Genomic DNA, 27,191 nt, shown 5'->3' with positions numbered 1-27,191 from the left:
GGGGCGGTTTCCGGGCCAATGGAGGGTCCGCTCTGTGTGAGGAGGGTGGGACTGAGGCATTGGCAGTGAAGTGGCCGTCCTGAGGTAATGGCTGCGGTTCGGGTGTCGGTTTCTTGGTGCGGGCTGTGTCTTCTGCTGGCGGAGGTGCTGTGTACGGGTGAGTGAGGCTCATGGCCCATGGCGGTGGGCGTGCGGGCCTGGTTATGGCGGGCGCCGCTGCTGTGCTCTCTGAGAATATGGCTACCTTTGTGAGGGTTGGAGTCCCTGGCACGTATCCTCAATGTGAATGGGTGTCTATATGGGGAAGGTCTGGGCAGGTTTCATGCTTCTGTGTTGTCACCCTTTAAGTCATGTACGGTGTGTGGTCATTGTGGCCCCTGGTGCCCTTCTTGTGGCCCCATGTGTATAGCATGCACCTAGATGACAACTTTTGTCGGGTCAGGACACAGGTTCCGAATATCACTAAAGCCTCATCTCTTGTAGTAGACTTTGTTTCAATTCATCCCCTTTGCAAGATCTCTGCTTGCTGGCAGTGAATTGGAATCTTTTTTTTTTTTTTTTTTTTTCATGTCCAAAGGCTAAAACCATGTGTGTAGTTTTAAAGCGTTCTGCAGCTGAAGGTTTGTTACAGTGTTTCCAGCCTCTGCTACCGCTTCAGGGGCCCAAATCCTGTCCTTGATAGTTTGTTACAATGTATTCGTCACAACTGTAACAAACCCTCAGCTGTGAGAACAGTGTAGATTTTCAGCCTCTGGATGTAAATGGTGAATCTTCCCATTCACTGACAGCAAACAGAGATCTCAAAAATACAGAAAAAAATTAACAGATCCAAGGTTAGAATACGTCATAAAATCAGGCGCTAAACAATTCGGAGACCTAAATTATTCAGACCCCCAATTTAGATTAGGTTATATCCTTGTCGACAGGATAGGAGATTATTAGATTGGTTGGGGATCCTATTGCTGGGACCCCCACCGATCGGGAGAATGCACCCCCCCCCCCTGAAATAAACAGACAGGACGCTCCATTAATTTCTATGGGAATTCCGGAGATGGGCGAGCGCCGCACTCGGTTCCACCCATAGAAATAAATTGAGCGGCCACGTATATGTGCGAGCGGCTGCTCCTTTCATTTCATCATCAGTGGGGGTCCCAGCGGTAGGACCCCCACTAGTCTAATAGGGGACAGCTTAATCTAACCGGAATACCCCTTTTAATCCCTAAATTCACTAATTCCCTTAAAGTAGGCTCCTAAAAAAATTTGGACCTGTGAACCTTACAGGGAATCTGTCAGCAGTTTTGACCTGTTCCATGTGCCCTTGGCAGCTGAAGCCATCTGCTGAGAAAAATGATGTTTTAATATATGCAAATGAGCCTCTAGAGCAACGGGGGCGTTGCCCTTACACCTAGAGGATCAGCTCTCTCTGCAGCTGCCACGCCCCCTGTACTTTGGCAGGATCCGGCAGTGAAAAAAATCACTCCTAGCCCTGTCAATCAAAGTACAGAGGGCGTGGCAGTTGCAGAGAGAGCTGATCCTCTAGGTGTAATGACCACGCCCCCGTTGCTCTAGAGGCTCATTTGCATATATTAAAACATCATATGTGCCCGCATTGCTGAGAAAAATGAATATGGGACCAACACAGTTGTCATCAGTATTAAACACTCGGACAACCCCTTTAATCTGCAAAACACGGAAGCCGCCCGTGTGCCCTCCGCAATTTACGGAACAGGCGGTTCATTTTAGAAACGCCTAGAATAGGACATGTTGTTTTTTTTTCTGGGGCCACGGAACGGAGCAACGGATGCGGACAGCACACATCTTTTGCATCCCCATTGAAGTGAACGGGTCCGCATCCGAGCCGCCAAAACTGCGGCTCGGATGTGGACCTGAACAACGGTCGTGTGCATGAGGCCTTAGGCTGGGATCACACCTGAGCGTATTCGATAAGCGCTGTTTACAGGCGTTTTTATCGGGCGTATTTTGGGGCGTTTTAGTATTTTGGAAATATCTTGCTATTGACCACAGAGGCGTACAATGAAAAACAGAGGTGTTACGCGCGACAGTACGCCCCAAAGAAGCTCCTGTACTTCTTGGGGCGTAGGGCGTTTTACAGTGCGTTCGTACGCGCTGTAAAACGCTCAGGTGAGGACCATGCCCATAGGGAAACATTGGTTTTTGCCTGAGCGTTTTACAGCGCGTAGGAACGTGGTGTAAAACGGTCAGGTGTGAACCCAGCCTTAATGAGACCATGATGGGTTATATGCAGACAGCAGCACATTGTCCCAGCAGAGCTGCGTTTTCATCCCGGGTCGTGTGTGTGAACGAGGACTTCCCTTAAAGGGCCACTAACCCCATAGTCAGCAGCTGATAACCATCATATCTGTGAATGCACAGCAGGTTCCTGCAGAGTCTCCTCGCTGCCCTGGAGTAGTGCTGGTGGGGGCAGGGATTCTCCAGTGCTCCCAGTGACTCTTACCATTGAGTAATTACAGGCCTGAGTTGGCTGATAACAGAGAATCTGGACTGCACAGCCAGTGTATGTGAGGTAGGTGGCCCTGGGAGCGCAGCGGCTGGTGCTGACTGCCTCCTGCTTTATGACAGTGCACGGCGCTCGCTGATCATTGTGGTCACTCTCAGTAAAAACCTCCACAGCGGTGACGCCCCTATAACATCCCTGCTCCCCCAGCCTCTTGTGGGGCGATCCGGGAATATGGTGCGCAGAATTACGGAACTCCCTATGCGGTAAAACTGACCTGTTTTTTTCATTCTAATACTATAAGTAATACTTAAAGGAGTTTGATGGCATATCTCTAGTATATATATATACCACCAAAGTCAGATTGGTGCCTGTCTCCAGAAAGTGACCGAGAGCGCACCGCTCCCATAGAAATGAGTGGAGGGCGGCTGCGCGTGCGTGACTGCTCTCCGTTCGCTCCGGGGGTCTTGTTCTGGAGATAGGTGCAGGTCCCATCTCTGAGACCCTCCTAGTGATATGCCACCAATGTCTTAGGGGAGACTGAGGCTAGCACAAGGAAGGATCGCTGTGTGGGGGGGTCGTTTGGGCCCCAGGGAAGCTTCCTCACATGCCTGGTCATGGTATTTGAGAAGTTAATTGTGTGTGATGTGCATTTTTACCTCTAGTATCTGCTGTTTGGAAAAAGAAGCAGGTATGGCGCCCACTGCGCTCAGGAGCGAGCGCCATTTTATTTTTTATTTTTTTTATATAGAACGGATTTCCACCGTACACATCGGGTGGCTGTCCTAAAAAGACAGTTGCAAATAGAACCACAATAATATGACCCCTCAGGGGTGCTCACCTGTATGATACCAGGTGGAAAGACCCTGTGCCAAAGTGCCAGTCCGAAATCACCGAGTGCCGCACACATTTACACGGAATAAACCGCTATAGAGCTGATTTACCACGGAGGTAACGGACGTGTCCGGTGATGCCCCTTCCTGGTAAAGTGTGTGCACCTCGTTCATGCGGGGCTCTTACGTTTGGAGGAGCACCCCCCCCGTATAGCGTGCCCTGTGCCTGCCGCCCTGCCCGGTCTATATGACGTTGATCACGTTTCCCTTCCATGAGTCGCATGTTTATTTCCTGCTCCTTGTGCCGTCGGCTCAGTGACCCCCCCCCCCCCCCCCCATGATCATGGACCCTCCTCGCCACCTCTATGGGCTCTTATGGTTTCACAGTTTCATTCGCCATTGAGGGCGTGTTGTGTTTCGGTCATCATCACTACTCAGAGGTTTTGTATATCTGCTGGCGGTATATAATCCCCGCTTATGTGCGAAGATTGGAGTTTATGGGTAAACAGGACTGTTATATATATTACAGCTTTATCTTCACATGACCGCTCTCTGTCACCATAATATTACCGCCCCACGCTACAAGACAATGGCCGCCTTCTTCTACAACGTCATCGCCACCTTCCAGAATGGCACTAATGTGTCCTAGGACTGATACTGTCCCTATAAAGCGTCCTCTGGACTATAAGCCAGGGACATCCGGGAGGTCTGGACGGTCACATCCCCATCAGCAGCAGCACCCTCAGAGTAGGCAGCCATGCACGGCACATATAAAGGGTCTGTGGCGGTTCTGGCAATGCATGGCTACAACCACGGACAGGAAGAGTTGTCGTGTGGACTGAGGAGCGCAGCTTGTTACTGCGCATGTGCATTACTATTGATGTAAACGATAGAAAAGCTTATAGCAGCTCTGTTAGTTGTAGGGAACTTGGTTCATATTACCTAAATTATTCCATTAAAGGGTACCTGTCAGCAGGATCAACCCCATCAAACCTACGTACTGCCAATCCCGGTGATTAAAACGATACCTGTCATATGGAAATCAGTTGCGGGGTTCTTGAGGGAAAAAAAAAAGATTTATGCAAATGAGGGGTGTGGCCAGCACTGGAGCGTTGAGGTGCAGTGTGGGGTAGGCCCCGCCCCTCGAGGTACTGAAGCCCTCATTTGCATAAAGAATAAGTGTCTTTACTTTTTTTTTTTTGGAAAGGCCACAACCTAGCACAATCAATCTTACTGGGCAGTATGGCCATTTTAATAGGGTTGATCCAGCTGAGATGTGCCCTTTAAAGTACACCTGTTAGATTTCTATTTTTTTTTTTTTTACGGGGCTATATCTTAGTATTTTGGCCGCTCTCCTCCCCTTGCTTAGCATTTCTACGAGTTTGACTATTTGGTGTTATTCTGCACTGACTGGGAGAGCACTAGAGAAGAAGCCGGACAAGTGCTGCGTCCACGATGCCGCGTGCCATTAGGCCGATTTGTGACTTGCAGATTTACAATGAATTGTCGGGTTTTTGCGATGCTCATACACGTTGGCGAAATTCTTGCAGGACGGCAGTGACTGTTTTTTAATCCAGGCCCGGGCTCTGCAGGAAGAGTCATGGACGGCGTCTTATCTGCTGCGCTAATTATCAGATTAGCGTTCGGCTCAACCCGTGGGACCGAAACATCGGACGCCACGTACAGCAGACGCTTATCCGCAGATGGGTCTTGAAGCGGAGATGGTTGTGCAGTGATCTCCGAGCTGTAACTTTCCAGCTATTGTGAAACTACAACTCCCAGCAAGCCCCACTCATGTGTCATTGTGTCTTCCTTCATGTCACCTCCACGCAGAAACCCGGCTTTACTGTAAGTGTTCATCTACAAAGGTGCTGTGCATTTACCATTGCGCTTTTGCGTCAGTGCCCGCCGTTCACGCATGCGTCACCATTGAGGTCTTGTATACGCCACATCACCGCTTCTGGTCCAGCGGTGGCCGTCCACCCATACACAGGCGTGTGCGCTCAGTGGGGAGCGAGAGTAAGCCGCTGCCGAAGCCCTGATGGGTGGTGGGTTACCTCCTGTAAGAACAAAGGATCAGTGGATGAATTGCAGCATGCCCAATCCTTCTTGGTGTATCAGTAGGATCACCCCCTTCCCATTTCCTCAACAGGCAGTAGCATCAAGCCTCTCACCCCCCCCCCCCCCCCCCCATAGTCACAGCAGTGTTTTTTCCCCTCCTCCAGCCACTTCCCAGTAGTCTCAGCAGGACCGGTCCTCTCAGCTGCCTATGACTGTACAAACTGGTGCACCTAGCGCCGAGTGGATGCATCGGGTGCGGGAAGCGGATACCTACCTCTGTGGGGTACATGCATGAGACTTCACCTCCCCTGACAGGTCTGCTTTATTAACTGGTTGCATTCTCCATGTAATAACATTTCTGCAGCATCCATGCTGTGCCATTCCTCCATTAATCCCACTAGAAGCTATGAGTGACTTGCCTGCAATAAAGGAAGGTACAGCTGGGTGTTACCAGTCAGGGGATGTCCCCGATATGATGTCCAGCTGTACCTCTGCTGGCAGTTCAATCATATGCTTTTAGTAGGAATATTAGAGGAATGTCACAACATCGAAACGTAAGAAGAGATGTCCTAGAATGTTTATTACATGGGGGGTGCAAGTAGTTCCTAAAACGGACTTGTCAGGAGAGGGGACAGGTCCTTTTTAATCCCACAGGAAACACAAAGCAATGACCCCGCAGGGTATAGGGTCGTGATTTGTACGGTCCTGCAATGTATATGAGGCCCCTTGCCCATAACATCCTCCGACTGAGAAGGAGATGCCGAGTTACTCACAGACTTCTATATTTTCTTTTCCCCCTTTCTTGTGTTTTATTCAATTTTTCATCCTAATACCTTGTTGAATGCTGGTGATGAGTTACAGCGGGGAGTCGCCTGCGTTCAGACACAGCCAGTCAATAACGGACCGCGTTTCCTAAAGGGCACTAGTTTCTGGGGTAAAAGCTTTTATCTTTTACATCTGCAATTAAAGGGGTTGTCAGATTTGGAGAGTCCCTCTTTATTAGGATGGTCACGATGGTAAACTGATCGCTGGTTGTCCTGCTACCGGGACTCCCAAAAATCTGCGTTGATACGTGGGGAAATCTGCCGTGCACAGTTTCTCTACAGTGCCCCCACAGGAGCCTCCGGGTGCTGCGTCTCTGTCATTCTCATCTGGTTATTCATCTTGAAGGTTGCAAAAAAGGGGGATCTGCCGCCTGCTCCAAAAACTCCAGCGTTCAGGAACCTTTTATAGCTGCCGTTCCCAAGAAGTTGGCACCCGATACACTAATGAGGACAAGGCTGTCAAGCGGGTGGTCATGGCCGCTCTCGATTCTCCAGGGGGAGTAAAGCTGTGACGCTGCCAATCAACGAGGATGGTGAGCGCGGCTCTCGCATCATGGAGGCTGCGGTGAGAACACAGCGTCATCTGGTCAGAGGGGGTGCATCTCCGGAAATCGTGCTGCACCAGCGGCCATGACACCGCACTGAATGCATAGTGTCCGAGCGCTCTGCTTCTCCTTGGGGAATGAGGTTTGGTGATCGCCCCTTTGACACTGCACGCCCTCAATGGCATATCGGGCACAGGGGAGAACGATGGATAGAAATGGATTCTGGCATTTATGGTATATATCCGAACGATGTGCCGTAGCAGAGAGCCCCTTTAGGTTCAGGGCTGTGGAGATTATAGTCCTAATTCAAGGTGGGCAACGAAAAACAGATAATAACGCACAATCATCAATGCAGAGCTCTAATAAGAGCAGCCACATCCATATCCAGACACGTCCCTCTCCTCCCCTGCATCGTCCAGTCACCAGATATGGGGCAAGTTCTGATAGATCTGGTATAAGTAGATCCGCTCCAGCAGATGACGGCCTCAGGGGTGATCGTCCGGTGCTGGGTGACAATGGTGGCATTCTCCATACATCACTCCGGGTGCCTCATGAGGCCGTATACTCCAGTCTAGGGCTGCAGTAAACGATTATTTTAGTAATCGAGTATTCTACCGATTAATCGAGTACTCTAATAAGAAAAAATGAATTAATAGACTGTTTTCCTTTATAAAAACTCATCAGACCCCCCAGTGCCATCAGTCCCCAATACTCTTAGTTCCCCCCAGTGCCGTCAGCTCCCCAACCCCACCCCAGTGCCATCAGCTGATGCCATATGTCCCCCCCTGTAGTTACCGTGCAGGGGTCACTACCCTGCCGCTCTCCAGTAGTCACCGCCCAGGGGTCGCCGCACTCCCCCCCTGTAGTCGCCGCACTCCCCCCCTGTAGTCGCCGCACTGCTCCCCTGTAGTCGCCGCACTGCTCCCCTGTAGTCGCCGCACTGCTCCCCTGTAGTCGCCGCACTGCTCCCCTGTAGTCCCATGGTGTTGGCATTCAGGGGCTTTGGAGAGCCTAGTACTGCTGCCACCCAGCTTTCCCAAGCACAGATCTCTATGGGCAGCAGGCTTCCTACCTGTGTCTATGACGGAGCGAATCCTGGCCAACGCCTCCTGGTGCTCCCCGGCCTCTAGCAGCTCGGTGATATCCAGGTGCTGCCACCTCTTCCCGGGCACGCACTTGTCGGCCAGCTGCCTGAGCTGCACACATGTCCGGCTGGGCGAGTGCCCCATGTCCCCCTGGCACAGCCGGCAGTGCTTCCGGGGCTCTCCGGGCCAGCAGTACGTGTGCCCGCACAGTGACCGGGTCCGACACACACTGCGCTTCCTCCCGCACCACGACCGAGCCCCGGTACTGCCGCAACAGACACTCCAGGGAGGCCACTGAGCGGTGTGTGAGAGGCTTCACTTCACTCGCGCTCCGTGGTCACGTGATTTAAACGAATCCTTGATGCGGGGAAATTGCACCGAGGATTTTTTTGACTCTATTACATCGAGTAATCGTTGCAGCCCTACCCCAGTCGTCCCGTAGTATCAGGGAATTACACGACTCGCAGATTCCAAGGTGCTGAACGGCAAAGGATATAAGATTTAAGATTCTCCCGCTCCTCGCTGTGTCCCCGAACAATAGTGTGAGCGCTCCGCAATCCACGGAATAAGATCATGTAATCGCTATAGTATAGTATGCACGGCCCTGGTGGACCTTTTTTTTTGACCTCTGAACTTATTTTTTTTTTTTGTCTGTGTGGTGATTTAGCGCAGGGGGTGTATTTATTACCTGACTCGCGTTTCCTGCTGTGATCTTCATAATTGCGTCCACAGTACGGTGCTTTATTACTGGTGTGGTTTTGCAGCAATTATAGAAATTGGTGAAAAAGGGATAAAATGACCGGTGGAATACGCCCTTAGCTTTACGGTCGTCTTTCTAGTCATCACTTTGTATTTTTCCTTAAGGCCCCTTTCACACGAGCGCTCGGCTCCGGGTGCGTTCAGTGAAACTCGCACCACTTTGCAAACCAGTTCAGTCAGTTTTGTCTGCGATTGCGTTCACTTGTTCAGTTTTTTCCGCACGGGCGTGCAATGCGTTTTGATGCGTTTTTCACGCGCGTGATAAACGCACTTGTTTGCGGATGCAATGCGTTTTTCACGCAGCCCCGTTCACTTCTATGGAGCCAGGGCTGCCCCTTGAAAAACGCAGAATATAGAACATGCTGCGATTTTCACGCAACGCAGAACTGATGCGTGAAAAACAACGCTCATGTACACAGACCCATTCAGGATTCAGTGCGGGTGCTATGTGTTCACGTCACGCATTGCACCTGCGCGGAAAACTCGCTCGTGTGAAACCGGCCTAAGTCTCATGCACATGACTATATGCGTTTTTGTGGTCTGCAAAAAAGGAGTGCACGTGCGGACCGTCGGCTGCAGATCACTGACCCCATTCAAGTGAATTCGCAGCGTGGGCTCAGTCAGGTGCATGAGGCCTAACATGGGAGCCGAGGCCGGATAGGTGACAACCACTGCTGTGAGGGCTTTGGCCAGTTGTCGCCTCGCTCCTCACTGGGTGCTTTGGCTCCGATTGGCTCAGTTTAGCTTTTCCCAGAGCTCGCCAATTTCATCTCATCGCTGTGCCATCTCTACCATCAGTATCTGCAGCAGGTTTCTGGTCGGACGTCACCTTCTGCATCGCTGGTATGGCCGAACCCACGCACGAGTTCTCTCCTGACAGGGCTGCGCTCCCACGCTGGATATACTCCTATCTGCTCCGTGAAGGATTAGTGTACAGCTGGGGGGCGGTTTAGTGCCGGCTGCATGCACGGTGTGTGCCGTGTCCAGGAAGCAGGCTGTTTGTGAAGGTCTCGGCCTCCATCCTGGACTGGAGGGGGATGTGCTGCAAGTGACGCAACATCTGAGAGCGAAAAAGTAAAGGTTCACATTCACTGTACAGAGGAAACTAACCGATGCGTTATAATCTGCTTAGTGGGCGCAGCACCCCTCACAGCGCCCTGCTTGGGTGGGCTTGCAGTAATGGACCCAGAGGGGTCATCTGACCGGCTCTAACGTCAATGGCGTTGAGCTGCAATACCAGAAAGAACTCATCATAAGGGCTCATGCACACAAGTTTTTTTTTTTTTTGCAGCCTGTATGCAGAACCATTCACTTCAGTGGGGACGGAAATGGCTGTGTCCATTCCGTGTCTGCAAGGCCGTTCCACAAAAAATTATACTATTATGGGCGGCTCTTCCGTTCCGCACAATGTGGAATGCACACTGCCAGTATCCGTATTTTGTGGATCCGCAGGCCGCAAAACACCCAACGGTCGTGTGCATGAGCCCTAAGGGGGCGGATCTGCAAAACGCTGTTACCGGCCATGTGCATTCTGCATTTTGCGTAACGGAAGGGTCGGCCCCTAAGTCTAATCCTTGTCTGTAATGCGGACAATAATTGGGCACGTTCTGTTTTTTTATTTTTGCAGAGGGGCCATGCGGACACTGATTGCACATGGAGTCATTTCTGGGTTTTTTTGCGTCACCAGTGGAGTGAATGGTTGCACCTAAGGGCCGCAATAAAAACAAAACGGATGCGGAAAAAAATGCGTGTGGATGAGCCCGAAGAGTGATGTTGTTTATTATAAACCAGTCTACCTCTTGTAGTGTGGAAGCTTAGATGCCACCTCAGGCACAACAGGGCTGCCGGACCCCAGTTCAGGAGTTGGGTGCAGAGCCTCAGTAGGTGGAGCGGGGCTGTGGGACCCCAGTTCAGGAGTTGGGTGCAGAGCCTCAGTAGGTGGAGCGGGGCTGTGGGACCCCAGTTCAGGAGTTGGGTGCAGAGCCTCAGTAGGTGGAGCGGGGCTGCCGGACCCCAGTTCAGGAGTTGGGTGCAGAGCCTCAGTAGGTGGAGCGGGGCTGTGGGACCCCAGTTCAGGAGTTGGGTGCAGAGCCTCAGTAGGTGGAGCGGGGCTGCCGGACCCCAGTTCAGGAGTTGGGTGCAGAGCCTCAGTAGGCGGAGCGGGGCTGTGGGACCCCAGTTCAGGAGTTGGGTGCAGAGCCTCAGTAGGTGGAGCGGAGCGGGGCTGTGGGACCCTAGTTCAGGAGTTGGGTGCAGAGCCTCAGTAGGTGGAGCGGGGCTGTGGGACCCTAGTTCAGGAGTTGGGTGCAGAGCCTCAGTAGGTGGAGCGGGGCTGCCAGACCCCAGTTCAGGAGTTGGGTGCAGAGCCTCAGTAGGTGGAGCGGGGCTGCCGGACCCCAGTTCAGGAGTTGGGTGCAGAGCCTCAGTAGGTGGAGCGGGGCTGCCGGACCCCAGTTCAGGAGTTGGGTGCAGAGCCTCAGTAGGTGGAGCGGGGCTGTGGGACCCCAGTTCAGGAGTTGGGTGCAGAGCCTTAGTAGGTGGAGCGGGGCTGCCGGACCCCAGTTCAGGAGTTGGGTGCAGAGCCTTAGTAGGTGGAGTGGGGCTGTGGGACCCCAGTTCAGGAGTTGGGTGCAGAGCCTCAGTAGGTGGAGCGGGGCTGCCGGACCCCAGTTCAGGAGTTGGGTGCAGAGCCTTAGTAGGCGGAGCGGGGCTGCCGGACCCCAGTTCAGGAGTTGGGTGCAGAGCCTCAGTAGGCGGAGCGGGGCTGTGGGACCCCAGTTCAGGAGTTGGGTGCAGAGCCTCAGTAGGTGGAGCGGGGCTGCCGGACCCCAGTTCAGGAGTTGGGTGCAGAGCCTCAGTAGGTGCAGCGGGGCTGAGGGACCCTAGTTCAGGAGTTGGGTGCAGAGCCTCAGTAGGTGGAGCGGGGCTGCCGGACCCCAGTTCAGGAGTTGGGTGCAGAGCCTCAGTAGGTGGAGCGGGGCCGCCGGACCCCAGTTCAGGAGTTGGGTGCAGAGCCTTAGTAGGTGGAGCGGGGCTGCCGGACCCCAGTTCAGGAGTTGGGTGCAGAGCCTCAGTAGGTGGAGCGGGGCTGCCGGACCCCAGTTCAGGAGTTGGGTGCAGAGCCTTAGTAGGCGGAGCGGGGCTGTGGGACCCCAGTTCAGGAGTTGGGTGCAGAGCCTCAGTAGACGGAGCGGGGCTGTGGGACCCCAGTTCAGGAGTTGGGTGCAGACCCTCAGTAGGTGGAGCGGGGCTGTGGGACCCCAGTTCAGGAGTTGGGTGCAGAGCCTCCGTAGGTGGAGCGGGGCTGCTGGACCCCAGTTTAGGAGTTGGGTGCAGAGCCTCAGTAGGTGGAGCGGGGCTGTGGGACCCCAGTTCAGGAGTTGGGTGCAGAGCCTCAGTAGGCGGAGCGGGGCTGTGGGACCCCAGTTCAGGAGTTGGGTGCAGAGCCTCAGTAGGTGGAGCGGGGCTGCCGTACCCCAGTTTAGGAGTTGGGTGCAGAGCCTCCGTAGGTGGAGCGGGGCTGCTGGACCCCAGTTTAGGAGTTGGGTGCAGAGCCTCAGTAGGTGGAGCGGGGCTGTGGGACCCCAGTTCAGGAGTTGGGTGCAGAGCCTCAGTAGGTGGAGCGGGGCTGCCGGACCCCAGTTCAGGAGTTGGGTGCAGAGCCTCAGTAGGTGGAGCGGGGCTGCCGGACCCCAGTTCAGGAGTTGGGTGCAGAGCCTCAGTAGGCGGAGCGGGGCTGTGGGACCCCAGTTCAGGAGTTGGGTGCAGAGCCTCAGTAGGTGGAGCGGGGCTGCCGGACCCCAGTTCAGGAGTTGGGTGCAGAGCCTCAGTAGGTGGAGCGGGGCTGCCGGACCCCAGTTCAGGAGTTGGGTGCAGAGCCTCAGTAGACGGAGCGGGGCTGCCGGACCCCAGTTTAGGAGTTGGGTGCAGAGCCTCAGTAGGTGGAGCGGGGCTGCTGGACCCCAGTTTAGGAGTTGGGTGCAGAGCCTCAGTAGGTGGAGCGGGGCTGTGGGACCCTAGTTCAGGAGTTGGGTGCAGAGCCTCAGTAGGTGGAGCGGGGCTGCCGGACCCCAGTTCAGGAGTTGGGTGCAGAGCCTCAGTAGGTGGAGCGGGGCTGCCGGACCCCAGTTCAGGAGTTGGGTGCAGAGCCTCAGTAGGCGGAGCGGGGCTGTGGGACCCCAGTTCAGGAGTTGGGTGCAGAGCCTCAGTAGGTGGAGCGGGGCTGCCGGACCCCAGTTCAGGAGTTGGGTGCAGAGCCTCAGTAGGTGGAGCGGGGCTGCCGGACCCCAGTTCAGGAGTTGGGTGCAGAGCCTCAGTAGACGGAGCGGGGCTGCCGGACCCCAGTTTAGGAGTTGGGTGCAGAGCCTCAGTAGGTGGAGCGGGGCTGCCGGACCCCAGTTCAGGAGTTGGGTGCAGAGCCTCAGTAGGCGGAGCGGGGCTGTGGGACCCCAGTTCAGGAGTTGGGTGCAGAGCCTCAGTAGGTGGAGCGGAGCGGGGCTGTGGGACCCTAGTTCAGGAGTTGGGTGCAGAGCCTCAGTAGGTGGAGCGGGGCTGTGGGACCCCAGTTCAGGAGTTGGGTGCAGAGCCTCAGTAGGTGGAGCGGGGCTGTGGGACCCCAGTTCAGGAGTTGGGTGCAGAGCCTCAGTAGGTGGAGCGGGGCTGCCGGACCCCAGTTCAGGAGTTGGGTGCAGAGCCTCAGTAGGTGGAGCGGGGCTGCCGGACCCCAGTTCAGGAGTTGGGTGCAGAGCCTCAGTAGGTGGAGCGGGGCTGTGGGACCCCAGTTCAGGAGTTGGGTGCAGAGCCTTAGTAGGTGGAGCGGGGCTGCCGGACCCCAGTTCAGGAGTTGGGTGCAGAGCCTCAGTAGGTGGAGCGGGGCTGCCGGACCCCAGTTCAGGAGTTGGGTGCAGAGCCTTAGTAGGCGGAGCGGGGCTGCCGGACCCCAGTTCAGGAGTTGGGTGCAGAGCCTCAGTAGGCGGAGCGGGGCTGCCGGACCCCAGTTCAGGAGTTGGGTGCAGAGCCTCAGTAGGTGGAGCGGGGCTGCCGGACCCCAGTTCAGGAGTTGGGTGCAGAGCCTCAGTAGGTGGAGCGGGGCTGTGGGACCCTAGTTCAGGAGTTGGGTGCAGAGCCTCAGTAGGTGGAGCGGGGCTGCCGGACCCCAGTTCAGGAGTTGGGTGCAGAGCCTCAGTAGGTGGAGCGGGGCCGCCGGACCCCAGTTCAGGAGTTGGGTGCAGAGCCTTAGTAGGTGGAGCGGGGCTGCCGGACCCCAGTTCATGAGTTGGGTGCAGAGCCTCAGTAGGTGGAGCGGGGCTGCCGGACCCCAGTTCAGGAGTTGGGTGCAGAGCCTTAGTAGGCGGAGCGGGGCTGTGGGACCCCAGTTCAGGAGTTGGGTGCAGAGCCTCAGTAGACGGAGCGGGGCTGTGGGACCCCAGTTCAGGAGTTGGGTGCAGAGCCTCAGTAGGTGGAGCGGGGCTGCCGTACCCCAGTTTAGGAGTTGGGTGCAGAGCCTCCGTAGGTGGAGCGGGGCTGCTGGACCCCAGTTTAGGAGTTGGGTGCAGAGCCTCAGTAGGTGGAGCGGGGCTGTGGGACCCTAGTTCAGGAGTTGGGTGCAGAGCCTCAGTAGGTGGAGCGGGGCTGCCGGACCCCAGTTCAGGAGTTGGGTGCAGAGCCTCAGTAGGTGGAGCGGGGCTGCCGGACCCCAGTTCAGGAGTTGGGTGCAGAGCCTCAGTAGACGGAGCGGGGCTGCCGGACCCCAGTTTAGGAGTTGGGTGCAGAGCCTCAGTAGGTGGAGCGGGGCTGCCGGACCCCAGTTCAGGAGTTAGGGTTAGATGTGGGATCTGCACCCATCAGACATCCATGCCATAGAATTCCCTTTTCGGTACCGCTGATGGTTTGAATAATTGCAGTTAAGCACCTCATGATTTTGTAGTTTGCCGAAGTTTTTCTGCTCCATGTTCACTTTACCTCTTGGCTATCAGATCCTAAATGACCCCACTCTCTTTAGCAGCCTGGGGCACCTGGGGGTCACAATGACTTTTTAGAAGTTTTATAAATTGACACTTGTGTCTTTGCTTTTCTTAATATCCCTCGTGTCCCCCCCTCAGTGCATTATGCCGGCGCTCTGGAAATCTACGGACCAAACGAGTTATTCGTCGAGAACGGCACATACGCAAAATTGCCCTGTAGCTTCAAGTCTACAGACGTGACGAGCAGCACGACCTCCATCACGTGGACGTTCCTAGAAGAAGGCTCTAGTGCCGCAGGAGTGGTGGTAAGAGGACATTCTTAGTGCTGGGGCTCGGTTCATGCTGGAGCCTCTAGGTGGCGGCAGGGAGTCAACTGTAAAGTTCATATTGCAGCTCTGGATGTGACTGGAGTAGAAGACAGGTAGAGGTAGATATATGGCGGGGCTATTTAGCTTTGTTTCCAAAAATGATGAACCTGGAGAAATTCTAATTGAGGTTTTATATTTTACCTGCAGATTAGGCGGGGTGCTGAACCTCCTTATAGAGAGCGGTCCTGTACGGAGACTGGCAATGCACCATGGGAAACAGATATGGAAAGAGGTATCTCCCATGGAGGAGAACAAGTACCTGACACGATGTCTGCGAACGGATATCTGAGTCGGCTATTTTACCTTGTGAGACCCCGAGGCTTGTTGGAAAGTCGGATATTGACTCGTAGAGAGTCGCTTCCAATAGACTGCGCTGGCGCGATGGTTCTTTCTTGGGAAATATCCCTTTGCATATCTTACATACATAAACGATGCGGCTTTTGAATTTTAAAGGGCCGGCAAAGCAAAAGCAGTTGGAGTGTCTGATAACAGGAAGCAATAGATGCAAAGGAGATAAATGGAGGAGGATGTTTGGTTCGCTTCTGATATACCCGTCTCCCCGTTTCTTGCAATTTTTCAGATTTTCTATTACATTGGCGGGAAGCAGTATCCTGGGACAATGCCGCGCTTTAAGGATCGGGTCTCGTGGGCCGGAGAAATCAATAACAGGGATGTGTCTATCAAGTTGGATAAGATTACCTTTAAGGACAACGGGACCTACAGCTGCTCGGTCATGAATCCTCCGGATATCTCTGGCACCCCAAAGCAGATAAAGCTGCGGGTTGTGGAGAAGGGTGAGTGTGATGGGAAGCAGAGGGTTTGGAGCAATGTGTCAGAAAAATGAAGCTCTGTAATAAAATGAATCCTCATAGAATTGTAATCAAACTGGGGAGCCATTAACCCCTGTGGTACCAGGTCTGTTGGACCCTGAGTTTTGTGCTAGTGACTGCCTGTTCATCTTCTTTCTTCAAGGATGTGACTCTTGTTTTCCAGATAATCTCCCAGTGTCCAATGTGCCCTTCTTGGTGGGTATAATTTGTGCAGCCATTGGAGGCCTCCTCCTCATCGCCATCATCATCTTTGCAGTGGTGATCACCAAAAAGAAAAGGTCTAGAAAGAATTACACAGGGTGAGTCCCCGTCCTTTGACTGTGACCTTCGTGGTGCGGACGTCAAGTTTTTAGTTTAGTCATGTGGATGTATTCCTGAAGCGCACCTCCAGAGAAGCGATTATCGTGCACGGTCAGCATTTTTCTAAATAACTGTATGTTCCGTCCTTTTAATGGCAGTATGGACCGGCCACGTCTGTGCCGTGGGCTGCTCACGGCGCTGTAGGATGTAGTGCTAGATAGAGCGGCCCTTCGGCATTGACCATGGCTGCTCCATGCTTAGAGACAGAGTATGTCACGCACGGTACAGAGAAGAGCGAGCGTCTCTAGAATACAAGGTATGCATTAGATGAGATTTATAGATGTGTGCTTTGTGGTGGTGATATTCTGCAACCAGGCTTTGCCCTCCTATAAGGATACTCAGATGTGACCCCCTCTAAAGTGTCCTTCTTCAGGGGTAAAAATGCGCCTTTCCTCTGGCAATGATTTGTGATATTTGCAGAAGTGGTTTGCATGATACTTTTGCGGTGTCACATCTGCCTGTTCAGCTGTTGGTGCGGTTTTCCAGTAACTGACATAGATGGAGGCGAGGGGGCAGCAAGTGAAGGAAAGTTAGATTCGCACCGCTAGGATATGTCGGCACTTGCTGATCTTGAGAGCGTTTTCTGTGCAGAGAGCGGCTGCCATCCAGGTGCTGCAGAGAGAACTGCCCAGCTCCTGGCACTATGCTGGGAAAGGGTCAGCAATGAGATGGCCCATCCTAGAGATCACCTAGCAAAAACACGGGCTTGTCCGATGGAAGAAAAATCAGTGCATTGTATTTCAAATGTAAAAAAAATATTGAACTTGCTCGTATTCTTTAAGAAAACAGAGTGGTTGCCCCTGTTTGAGACCCTCTCCGCTTCCACATCCGATCCGACGCAGCAGAGACCTCCTTGTTTTGGTGGCGTGACACATCAGCTGTGAAAGAAGGGGGGCTGTCTTGGCTAACGTACTGAGCCGGGCTGTCGGCCCCCTACATTTTGTCACCGACACAGGGAGGTAGGAAGGTCCCTGCTGTGACTAAACCCAAATGAACTTTATGAGGAAGTTAAAGGCTATGGACACCTTCAGGGCGATTTTTTTTTTTTTTTTTTTTTATTATGCAAAAACACAAATGCAATCGCACTCTGCAACCAGCCCTCTGCCCTGCCTCTATGCTAGATGTCTCATTCAACATCCAGCATAGAGGCAGGGCAGAGTGCGATTGCGTTTTGTCTGTATTTCGCCATAGCAATGTGTACCTGCATACAGGGTTGTGCTGGCTGAACCCCCCACATTATTAATTTTTATTTTTTATTTTTTTTGCATTTTCAAATTTTGGGCTAAAAATTCTTTTTTTAATTGGTCTTTGTTTAAAAAAAAAAAGTCAGCAGTTTTTGTTACATGTGGTTAAAAATCGGTCTATTTGCAGACTTTCCCCCCTGAGTTTGTCACGGCTCATATGTAGCTCTGATCTCCTGACCTCATAAACACTCATTATAGCTCTATTCTTATCAGACTGATCAGTGTTTATGAGGTCAGGAGATCAGAGATAAGAGCCCTCAGCGACAATCTGCAAATAGACTCATTTTTTTTTAACCACACGAATCACAAATACTGCTGACATATTATTATTTTTTTTTTTTTTTATAAAGACTTTTTTTTTAGCCCATAATGAGTACCGTATTTTTCGCCCTATAAGACGCACTGGCACATAAGACTCACCTAGGTTTTAGAGTAAGACAATAGGGAAAAAATGTTTCATTACACCTCAGGTCAGAGCACCAATCAGACCCCCAATGTTAATCAGACCTCAGGTCAGAGCACCAATCAGACCCCCAATGTTAATCAGACCTCAGCTGACAGCCCCAATTAGACCCCCAATGTTAATAAGACCTCAGATCAGTCCTCCATGTTTCACATTAGCCCTCAGTCTTATGTAATCAGCCCCCAGTCATTATTCAGCAGCCCCCAGCCTTAGATCACAAAATAATTAAACCACTTACCTCTCCTGCTCCGGATGCCGCCGCCGCTCCTTTCCTCCAGCGCTATCCTCTTCGTCCTGCTGTCGGCTGTGCTGTGAACTGGCGCGCACAGTGTGAGGTCACAGAGCGCCCTCACGCTGTGGGCAGCCCCAGCACAGCCGAGGACCAGGAAGCGGTGAGTACATAGCCTTCACCGTGTCCATAATGGAAGCACTCATTAGTATTCACCCCATAAGGGTGCAGGGGCATTTTCCGACCAGTTTGGAGTGTGTCTTATGGGGCGAAAAATAGGGTAAATGCAATATTTAAAAAGAATCGCCCCAAAGGTGTCTAGTCTTTAAAAAAACTCTTATTTTTATTTTTTCACGCTTGAAATACATTAAATGGATTTTTCAGGCATCTGACAATTACAAAGCCTTTTCTTTACCTCCCTGTAACCGCTCCCTTTGGACGGCCACCCTGTAAATCGGTATACAACTCAAAGACTAGTGCTACACGCGACATGAAGCTCACTAGGCCCCATTACGACATTGCATCTAATGAGTGTCTGATCTGTTGTGGCCGTGGCACGACTATCACAATTTGGATTTTTTACATTTGGAAGCCAGCCCCATTCTGATCCAAATTAAAATACAGAAGGGGGTTATCTGCATGTGAAAACCCCCTTTTTAAGACCTTTTTGGAGTCATATTGAATAACAGTCGCCTCCTGTAGGTGGCGGTAGAGCATTTTCTTTCCCCACTATGGGCGGACAGGATTCCTTCAGTCTGCAGTGACGGTGCATGAACAGATGCTGTGGTGGTAATCGCACGTAGTATTAATCTTGGGGGTCTTCTTGCATGGCTCTGGATTTGGGGGTCTCTTCTTCTTTCTTCATAACCCACTAAACAAATCTGATATTTTGGTTCCTTTGGATTGTGCAGGAGTCCGGGACCCTCCTCCGCCTTCACCCCCACACAATGCTCTCACTTACAGAGCCCATATATGATGTAGACGATGGATTATTACTGGGGTATTTGACTCATCCGCTGCATTTCTCTCATGGTAACCACTCCTGAGGCTGCTCCTCTGTATATCCTCTGTGTTTGCTTAACCGTTAACTGCTTCCTGTCTCCGGTGTGCTGCGCTTCTATCTGATCCTACCACCGATAGGACATCTGCTTCCTAATGTGCATACGAGCTGAGGATGAGACGGGGGAGGGTGGGGGATGTCTCTGAAGGGAGATCTCATGCTAAGATTAGGTAGCGATCAGCAATGGTTGCAAAAATCTATTTCTTTAGGGGGAGACCCCGGCATTGAGGAGCCCTGTCCGCTGCTCATGCGTCACACAGGCTGCATATGACGCCGACTCCTTTCTGACCGTAATTCACATTTTTGGGGCTCCCTTGTGAAAGGGGTAGCAATCTGGCCATGAAAAATCCAAAATGTGAAAACTCTCCTATAGCACGTAGCTCAGCTATTAGGGAATCGTGTGACTTCTCTAACCCGCTGTCCCCCGCAGATCCCCCTCCTCCAACTGCTGTGACACTACAATTCCCAGCATGCTCCTTTCTTTTCAATGGGAGTTCTCAGAAGAGCAGAACAAGTATGCATGCTGGGAGTTGTAGTTTCGCAACAGCTGGTGTGCCAGAGATTGCCTACCCCCCCCTGTTCTAGGAAATCTGCCGTGGAGCCCATCAGCAAGGTCATGGGAGGCCGAGTGTAGTCAATCATAAACCCAGCTTACAGGTTAAATCCACTAATCGTGTGCATTTAAAGGGGGTTCTCCTCCTCGCAGATCACAATGGGTCCCCTTGTTTGGACCGCCAGCGATCGGCTGCAAACTGGCAGGAAGTGTTTAATGTCCCCGCAGGAGTAGTGAAGTATTACAGTGTGTCCCTCTTATTGGGGGAAAACATGGCCGCCTTCTTCCGTAAACCGCTCAGCTCTCTCTTAAAGTGAATGTGGTTAAGCGGCAGTACCACACGCAACCCCTGATGCTGTTTTTGGAATAACGCAGCCACGTTTTTCTAATCCTGGACCTCTGTGTGATGGACTTATGACATTTCACAGGCATGTAATACTCGCTTCCGTCTTTTCTATACTCCAGTCACACCCAGAGCTGCTTTTCGAACTCTGCCGGTCGCCCTTGCAACCAGACTGCAGTTTATCTACCTATGTTCAGCATTTGCGTGATTCACCATCGGATCTCTCTGGAAAGAGGAGATTGGGAGCGCTGTGAATGCAGCTCTGGGTGTGACTGGAGCATGTAGTACTGGATGATACGAGTCCTGCTTCACCAGGGGCCCTCTTCCTGTCAGGTGCACCGTTTAGGGACCACTCCGTGCTGTGTAGCGCTTACATCGTCCTCTACATCCAGTGTTGAGGTGCTGTCTCATGTTGTGTACCCCCCCCCTCCCCCCCCAGTCCTGTTAGATGCCATTTTTGTTTTTGTGTTTTTGTTTTTTCATTGTGTTTTTTTCATTAGACGTTCCTCATTATTTCATCATTTGTTTCCCCCCCTCCTTTTCTATTGTTTCTACCTCCCCTTTTTATTTTTTTTATATATATATTTTCCACCTCTGCTCGTCTCCATCATCGTTCCCGCCGTTCTGCCATCTTTTATTGTCCGGCTTCATTTGCACCTGTTGAAATCGCTTGTTAGCAGCGGCGACGGCGGTGGTGGCCAGACAGAAAGCTTGATGTCCTCCGTTAAGCAGCCGCCACACAGGTCTCCCTCTGATACTGAGGCTTTGGTACCCAGCGTCCCCCCCGGTGGAACCGTGCAGGTAAATGCTCAGCGCCGTGTGTCTTGCAGTGTAGCTTCATTTTGCTTCAGCTTTGTGTATTGCTTGCTGTTTGCTTCTTAAAGGGATTGTCCAGCTTGGACAAAACTTTTTTCCCTTTGCAGATATCTAGCAGAGAGCATCTGATGTTGGGGTGGGTCTCAGTGCTGAGACCCCAGGACCATGGAAAGGCAAATTGAACATTATATACATGGACCTGCCCAGTCCTCTGGAGTGATTTGTAACCAGAGAGGTGGACAGTCCTTCATGTGTCCTAAGGTGAAACATTTCATAATATGTCTTTTCAGTGGTCAGAGATCCAAATCCCCTGCACCAAGTGAAATGGTAAATGCTTGGCTACCTGCTGCCACCACTAGAGGGAGCTTACTGCATACTGTTTATACATAGAACTCGATGATGTGTATGCAATGAGCTCCCCCTTGTGGTGACCGCAGGTAGACAGTGTTTTATGATTTACCCTCTGACTATGCCGGAAATTTGGAGCTTTTTATCTGTAAAACAGACCTTCGACCGCTGTAAAGATATATTAAGAAATTCATCTGCGCAGAATTCTGGACTTATTGAGGCTATGGACGCCTTCGGAGGTGTTATGATTGCATTTTACTCCTTTCAGGCTACAAATCATTTTTTCAGTTGGACTACTAAAAGAATTTCAGCTGTTTCGGAGATACAAGAGTTAAAAAACCAGTCCGTTTGCAAGCTGTCACTTTATGGTTTCTTTGAATCCCATCAGCTGACGGCTCATGTAAAGTCTTATCTCTGAGCTCATGACCTCATAAACACTTCTTATCAGCCTGATAAGAATATGGCTTAAATAAGTGTTTATGTGGTCAGGAGATCAGAGCTGCACATGAGCTGTCAGATGACAGGATTCAAAGAAAACACCATGACAACTTGCAAACAGACTGATTTTTTTTATTATTTTTTTTAACCCTTTATCAAATTTAAAATAATTTGTAGCCCAAAATGCAGCCATAAAAAAAGCCTCCAAAAGCCAGCCAGAGGGAATGTGTCGGCTATAATTTTTTCTGTTAAAAACCATAATGACACGTTTTGCTAATTTAGTTTTTATTTTCTGTTTTCTGGGGTTATGGGGATGTTCAGCGTTTAAATATAATGCTTTTCAGCAGCCACATGGTCCATAGACGCAATGGTCAGGAGGGAGACCTCATTGACTTTTATGGGATCTGTGACCCGTGCAGAGGTCAGGAGGGAGCAGATAAGCAGTGACTTCACCTTGTGTGAATGGTGGATCCTGCGTTATCTATATACAGAGGTGATATCTGTCATTGTAATCATGGCCAAGATAATGAGCTGACTGCTGAAAAGTGCGGAGGCCTATGCAAAAACTGCAGGATTTTAGTTTTGTTTTGTTTTTAACATACAGAATGACATGAGGAATTACCAAAAATTTGACCTATTTTTAAACCTAAAAACTTGATTTAAACAGGTCATTTTTAGATGACGCATTCCATTTAAGGTCTTGCTTTACAGTAGTTCTGTCACTTCTTGGGTTAAATTTCATCTCAGCAGGCCGACACCTCTGTAATGCGTGCGGCCTATTTAATAAAACGTGTGGGCGCGCCACACCAGTCTCCGACACCTCGAGCTGTCACCGGCATAGTCACCACAGAAGCTGACGTTCCTGATTATTCTCAGTCTGAGCGGCCCAAAAAAAAGCGTATTCTGAGCTGAGCCCCCCAGATGCAGAGATATCTGTCAGTCTGTCAAGCCGATCCACGGGGGCGCTAGTCCGTAGCCTGTGCGAGCCCTGCATATGGAAGGGCGTGGAGAGGCTGGTGCTGAACATGTCGCCTTCTACGCTGAGGTGACTGGGGTTGTACAGAATTGGAAAAACAGCGCCAGCCCCGTGCATAGGTTGTGTGTGGTATTGCAGCTTAGCGCCAGTGAGTAAGACTGTGCTGCAATACCGCACCTGTCCTGGGCACAGAGGTGGCGCTGTTATTGGGATGTAAAGGAGCCATTTTTGTAACCCCACACAACCCGGTGACCGCTGAGCTGCAGGAGTCTTGCAGATATTTGCCCATAGCCGCCTAATCCATTCAGGCTATACACCCACTGAGGGGCGTGGCTTCGATAAAAGGGGAGCGGTTTAGCTTCTGATTTCATAGGTGGGAGTCTGACCCGACGAGATCCTGGTGAGCGCTGCGGCCTCTTCCTAGCCCAGTGACGTCACGTGCCCCAGGCGCAGGTGGCTCAGTCCAATTCAGGTGAATGGGCCTGGGCTGCAATACCACACAGAGCCACTATACAATGTACGGCGCTGGGTTCACCGCAGGCCTGTGGCCTCTACAGACAGGGGCCGGGAGTCGGACACCCACCAGTCTGATATTTATTACCTATCCTGAGTCATCGACATTCTACTCTTGGAAAATCCCTTAAATAGTGTATTTTTAAAATGGTGAAAGGAATTGATTTTGAATGTTTTTTTTATTAAAAAAAAAAAAGTTTGAAGACCTCCTGAGTGGGCGCCATCTTTAAAGCCCCGACATCCACTGCGCATGTATGGCGGAGGTTGGGAAGGGGTTAATATGGACGGTCACAATTGTGGACTCTAAACTTATAGTGCTGGGGAAAGGTGAGAGAATTCACCTGAACATGGAAATGAAAGTGCCAGGACTGCAGGAGGCGACCATTGAGGGGTCTGACCCCCGGCACCCCACCAATCGGCTGAGGTCATGGAAGTAAACGGTGTACGGAGTCAGAACAGCACAGCGCCGTATAGTGGCCGTTCTCTGGTACTTCAGAGTGTTCGGCGCAGTGTTTATTTCTGGAACTTGCGGCTGCTGCGAACAGCTGATTGGTAGGGAGCCGGGGATAGGAAGTTCTTACAGTTCAGTAGCAATGTGCACGTCCACCAAATGAGGTGAGCACTGGTGGACATGCATGCTCAGCTAGGTCTGTGCACAGGGATCCTCTGCAGAACAGCCAATAGAAATGTGAGGGACGGAGTGGAGCTGAGAAGATGAAGGATGTGGGGTCCTACCGTTATCCTGCAGGGATAGTAAGAAGGGAACATATTGCCAGCTGCCAGAGGGGGAAGGAGACAGACTTTGCTCAGAGCCTGCCCCAGCTACAAGACTTGGAAGCAAGAAATTATGGGGGGGAAAAAAGTTTTTTTTTTTTAATGCTACAAACTTAAACAAAGCAATCTGTTTTACATCATCTACATACGGGAAGGAGAACGCCACCCATCACTCATCACAGTGATGACTTCCTTGAAGGAGGTCCCAGATGCTCACACCTGATGCTGCATCAGTTCTGTCAGACATGTTCAAAATCACACTATGGGTGGAGCCAAGATGTCACATGACACTGTTCCTGCATCGGAAAGGGGTGGGGTCTGTCACCGGTCGAGCCTGGTAGGAGTCATGTACAGGGAGGGGCAGGGACCTCCGCCAGTCCGGTGACGGGGCGCGGGCAGAGCGCCTCAGGACCTAAATAACCCCGTCTTCTTCTTCTCTTTCCTTAGGGGCCAGTAATATACGCTCAGCTGGATCACTCGGGAAAGGGCGGCTGCCAGATCAACAAATCCGAAACCGTGGTGTACGCCGACATCCGGAAGAACTGCTGACTTTCCTGCCTTGGACAGATCAATGTATATTCCATAAGCAACAGTTTTTGCTTATTTTTTCATTTTATTATTTTTCTTTCCATGAGACTTTACGCGACACAAAACGATTGTCGCTCACACGCCATGTGCGCCTCCTCCCGGGACCAATGCATGTGACTATAGAGATGTGTATTGTATATGTAACGTACAGCAGCGCTTCTGGGTGCCTTCCCTACGGCAGTGAGTGATTGGTGTCCGCTTGTATTTTGTCGGGTAATAACCATGTCTGAGGGAGGACTCCCCGCTCGCTTCGCGTCACCCTGCAGATTGCCATCCAGCATGGCGGTCAGTGGCAGCAGGGCCATACGTTCCTACGTGTAATATATATGTATATCCATATGAGCCGGAGGGGCTATCTTCATTGGTGTCTCCAAGAAGAGGGCTGCCCCGTCTCGCAGCGGAGGTGGTTTAATGTGCTGTAGATGTAGCAGAGCCGAGTGTGTTGTATGTGTCACCAAGACCGCAGGTTAATTTGCTCTCCTCTGTTCACAGAGCACAGCCTGCATGGATACTCGGTCTGAAAAAGGGGCCTGTGTGGTTCTCTGCTGTTCCTCTGTTATTCCTCCTGGAAACACATCAATGAATTAAGTGCTGCTATTCCCTTTGTCAACACGACGTGACTGGACAGTGTCTGATTGGATAATGTCAGTGTGCGTGTCGGGAGACATCTCATTGACGTGGAGAGTGGTCGCACCCAGTTGTCAGCTTATTCATACAGTCCCAGGAGGAATGACGGGGGACACGGAAGAAGACCAACAGGTTGAGGTAAAGTTCTGTAGCGCCTCCTGAATCTAGAGAAGGTCAGTCAGCGGCTCATCTCCGGAAAAGCACCATTCATGGTCACAGATTTGGCTCTGCTACATCTGTAGAAGATCGAAACCCCCGCCATGAGTTGCGTCTTCCAGACACTGCCTGCATCTTCAGCCCTTTGGTAACGACTCCTTCCTGCCGAGTTCCAGGCACACAATCGCCAAATTTAAGTTTAGCTAATTAAAAAAAATAATAATAGTGCATTGAGTTTTTTCATATTTTTTATTTTTTTTCCTTCAGTTCACTCCTTTTATATTAATTTATTTTGTATTATACTTTATTTCCCGATGGCAGTCTTAGATGGACCTGTGCCTCGTCCTCCACAGCATTAAAATTGGTGACATCACTAATCCACCCTTCTATGAACCCCACCTCTTTACTGTGACCTCACCAGATAACCCCACCCCCACTTTACCCTGCGTCTTCTCTCTCCTGACTCTTCCTTGTGGACCGGCTGCAGTATCGCTTGTTTGGCCACTAGATGTCAGCGCAGGCGACTTTTACTTTAAACTTTATTTTTACATGAAGAAAAAAAAAGTGCACTGCCAAATATAATGGCGCCCCTCACGAGACTGACCCCACGGGCACCAAACACCCCGATCTTGATCATGTCAGCGATGGCGCAGCTGCCGAATGGTTTATTATATACCGCTGCAAATCAGAAGCCAAAAAAAAATGTCTTATTTATGGCGTACATTGCGTCTCCTGCTCCAGTCGCGTCCAATTCTGCAGCGTTCTACTCGCGCACATGCATTCTCCACCATGGGGTAGAAACGAGAAGTGGCAGAACGCTGCAGCTCTGGGTGTGACTGGAGTAATGTATTCCTAACTGGCGATGGCTGCATTAATCCATAGAACACTAACTAGAATTATGGGATTTTTAATTTAAATTTTTTTTTTGTAAATACTTTATTTAACCACCTCAGCCCCCAGTGCTTAAACACCCTGAAAGACCAGGCCACTTTTTACACTTCTGACCTACACTACTTTCACCATTTATTGCTCGGTCATGCAACTTACCACCCAAATGAATTTTACCTCCTTTTCTTCTCACTAATAGAGCTTTCATTTGGTGGTATTTCATTGCTGCTGACATTTTTACTTTTTTTGTTATTAATCGAAATTTAACGATTTTTTTGCAAAAAAATGACATTTTTCACTTTCAGTTGTAAAATTTTGCAAAAAAAAACGACATCCATATAGAAATTTTGCTCTAAATTTATAGTTCTACATGTCTTTGATAAAAAAAAAATGTTTGGGTAAAAAAAAAATGGTTTGGGTAAAAGTTATAGCGTTTACAAACTATGGTACAAAAATGTGAATTTCCGCTTTTTGAAGCAGCTCTGACTTTCTGAGCACCTGTCATGTTTCCTGAGGTTCTATAATGCCCAGACAGTACAAACACCCCACAAATGACCCCATTTCTGAAAGTACACACACTAAGGTATTCACTGATGGGCATAGTGAGTTCATAGAACTTTTTATTTTTTGTCACAAGTTAGCGGAAAATTATGATTTTTTTTTTTTTTTTTTTTTTTCTTACAAAGTCTCATATTCCACTAACTTGTGACAAAAAATAAAAAGTTCTATGAACTCACTATGCCCATCAGCGAATACCTTGGGGTCTCTTCTTTCCAAAATGGGGTCACTTGTGGGGAAGTTATACTGCCCTGGCATTCTAGGGGCCCAAATGTGTGGTAAGGAGTTTGAAATCAAATTCTGTAAAAAATGACCAGTGAAATCCGAAAGGTGCTCTTTGGAATATGGGCCCCTTTGCCCACCTAGGCTGCAAAAAAGTGTCACACATCTGGTATCTCCGTACTCAGGAGAAGGTGGGGAATGTGTTTTGGGGTGTCATTTTATATATACCCATGCTGGGTGAGAGAAATATCTTGGCAAAAGACAACTTTTCCCATTTTTTTATACAAAGTT

At 50.9% G+C, this 27,191-nt stretch overlaps 1 protein-coding gene across 2 annotated transcripts; it reads left to right on the top strand.

Annotated features, from left to right (window-relative positions):
* On the top strand, window positions 1-25,786 carry MPZL1 (myelin protein zero like 1). Of its 2 annotated transcripts, none has more exons than XM_040422923.1 (6): window positions 1-157; window positions 14,685-14,851; window positions 15,495-15,708; window positions 15,908-16,043; window positions 20,677-20,797; window positions 24,309-25,786. In XM_040422923.1, the coding sequence occupies exons 1-6, from the start codon at window positions 88-90 to the stop codon at window positions 24,408-24,410; spliced, it is 810 nt and encodes a 269-aa protein (XP_040278857.1). In that variant the 5' UTR covers window positions 1-87; the 3' UTR covers window positions 24,411-25,786. The 2 variants fall into 2 exon arrangements, with proteins under 2 accessions (XP_040278857.1, XP_040278855.1); XM_040422921.1 differs by having other exon boundaries at window positions 20,674-20,797.
* Window positions 25,787-27,191: the final 1,405 nt, after the last annotated feature.

The sequence above is a fragment of the Bufo bufo genome, chromosome 3 (genome assembly GCF_905171765.1).
Source record: "Bufo bufo chromosome 3, aBufBuf1.1, whole genome shotgun sequence".
NCBI classification, from domain to species: domain Eukaryota; kingdom Metazoa; phylum Chordata; class Amphibia; order Anura; family Bufonidae; genus Bufo; species Bufo bufo.
The sequence above is the reverse complement of the archived record's forward strand: the minus strand, read 5'-3'. Positions and strand labels throughout refer to the sequence as shown.

Bases quoted from the DNA above. Each gene is read 5' to 3' on its own strand.
- MPZL1 (XM_040422921.1), top strand. From the start codon at position 88: ATGGCTGCGGTTCGGGTGTCGGTTTCTTGGTGCGGGCTGTGTCTTCTG. The intron at 14,852-15,494 runs GTAAGAGGACAT...GCAATTTTTCAG, and splicing joins CTAGTGCCGCAGGAGTGGTG to ATTTTCTATTACATTGGCGG. The intron at 15,709-15,907 runs GTGAGTGTGATG...CTTGTTTTCCAG, and splicing joins GCTGCGGGTTGTGGAGAAGG to ATAATCTCCCAGTGTCCAAT.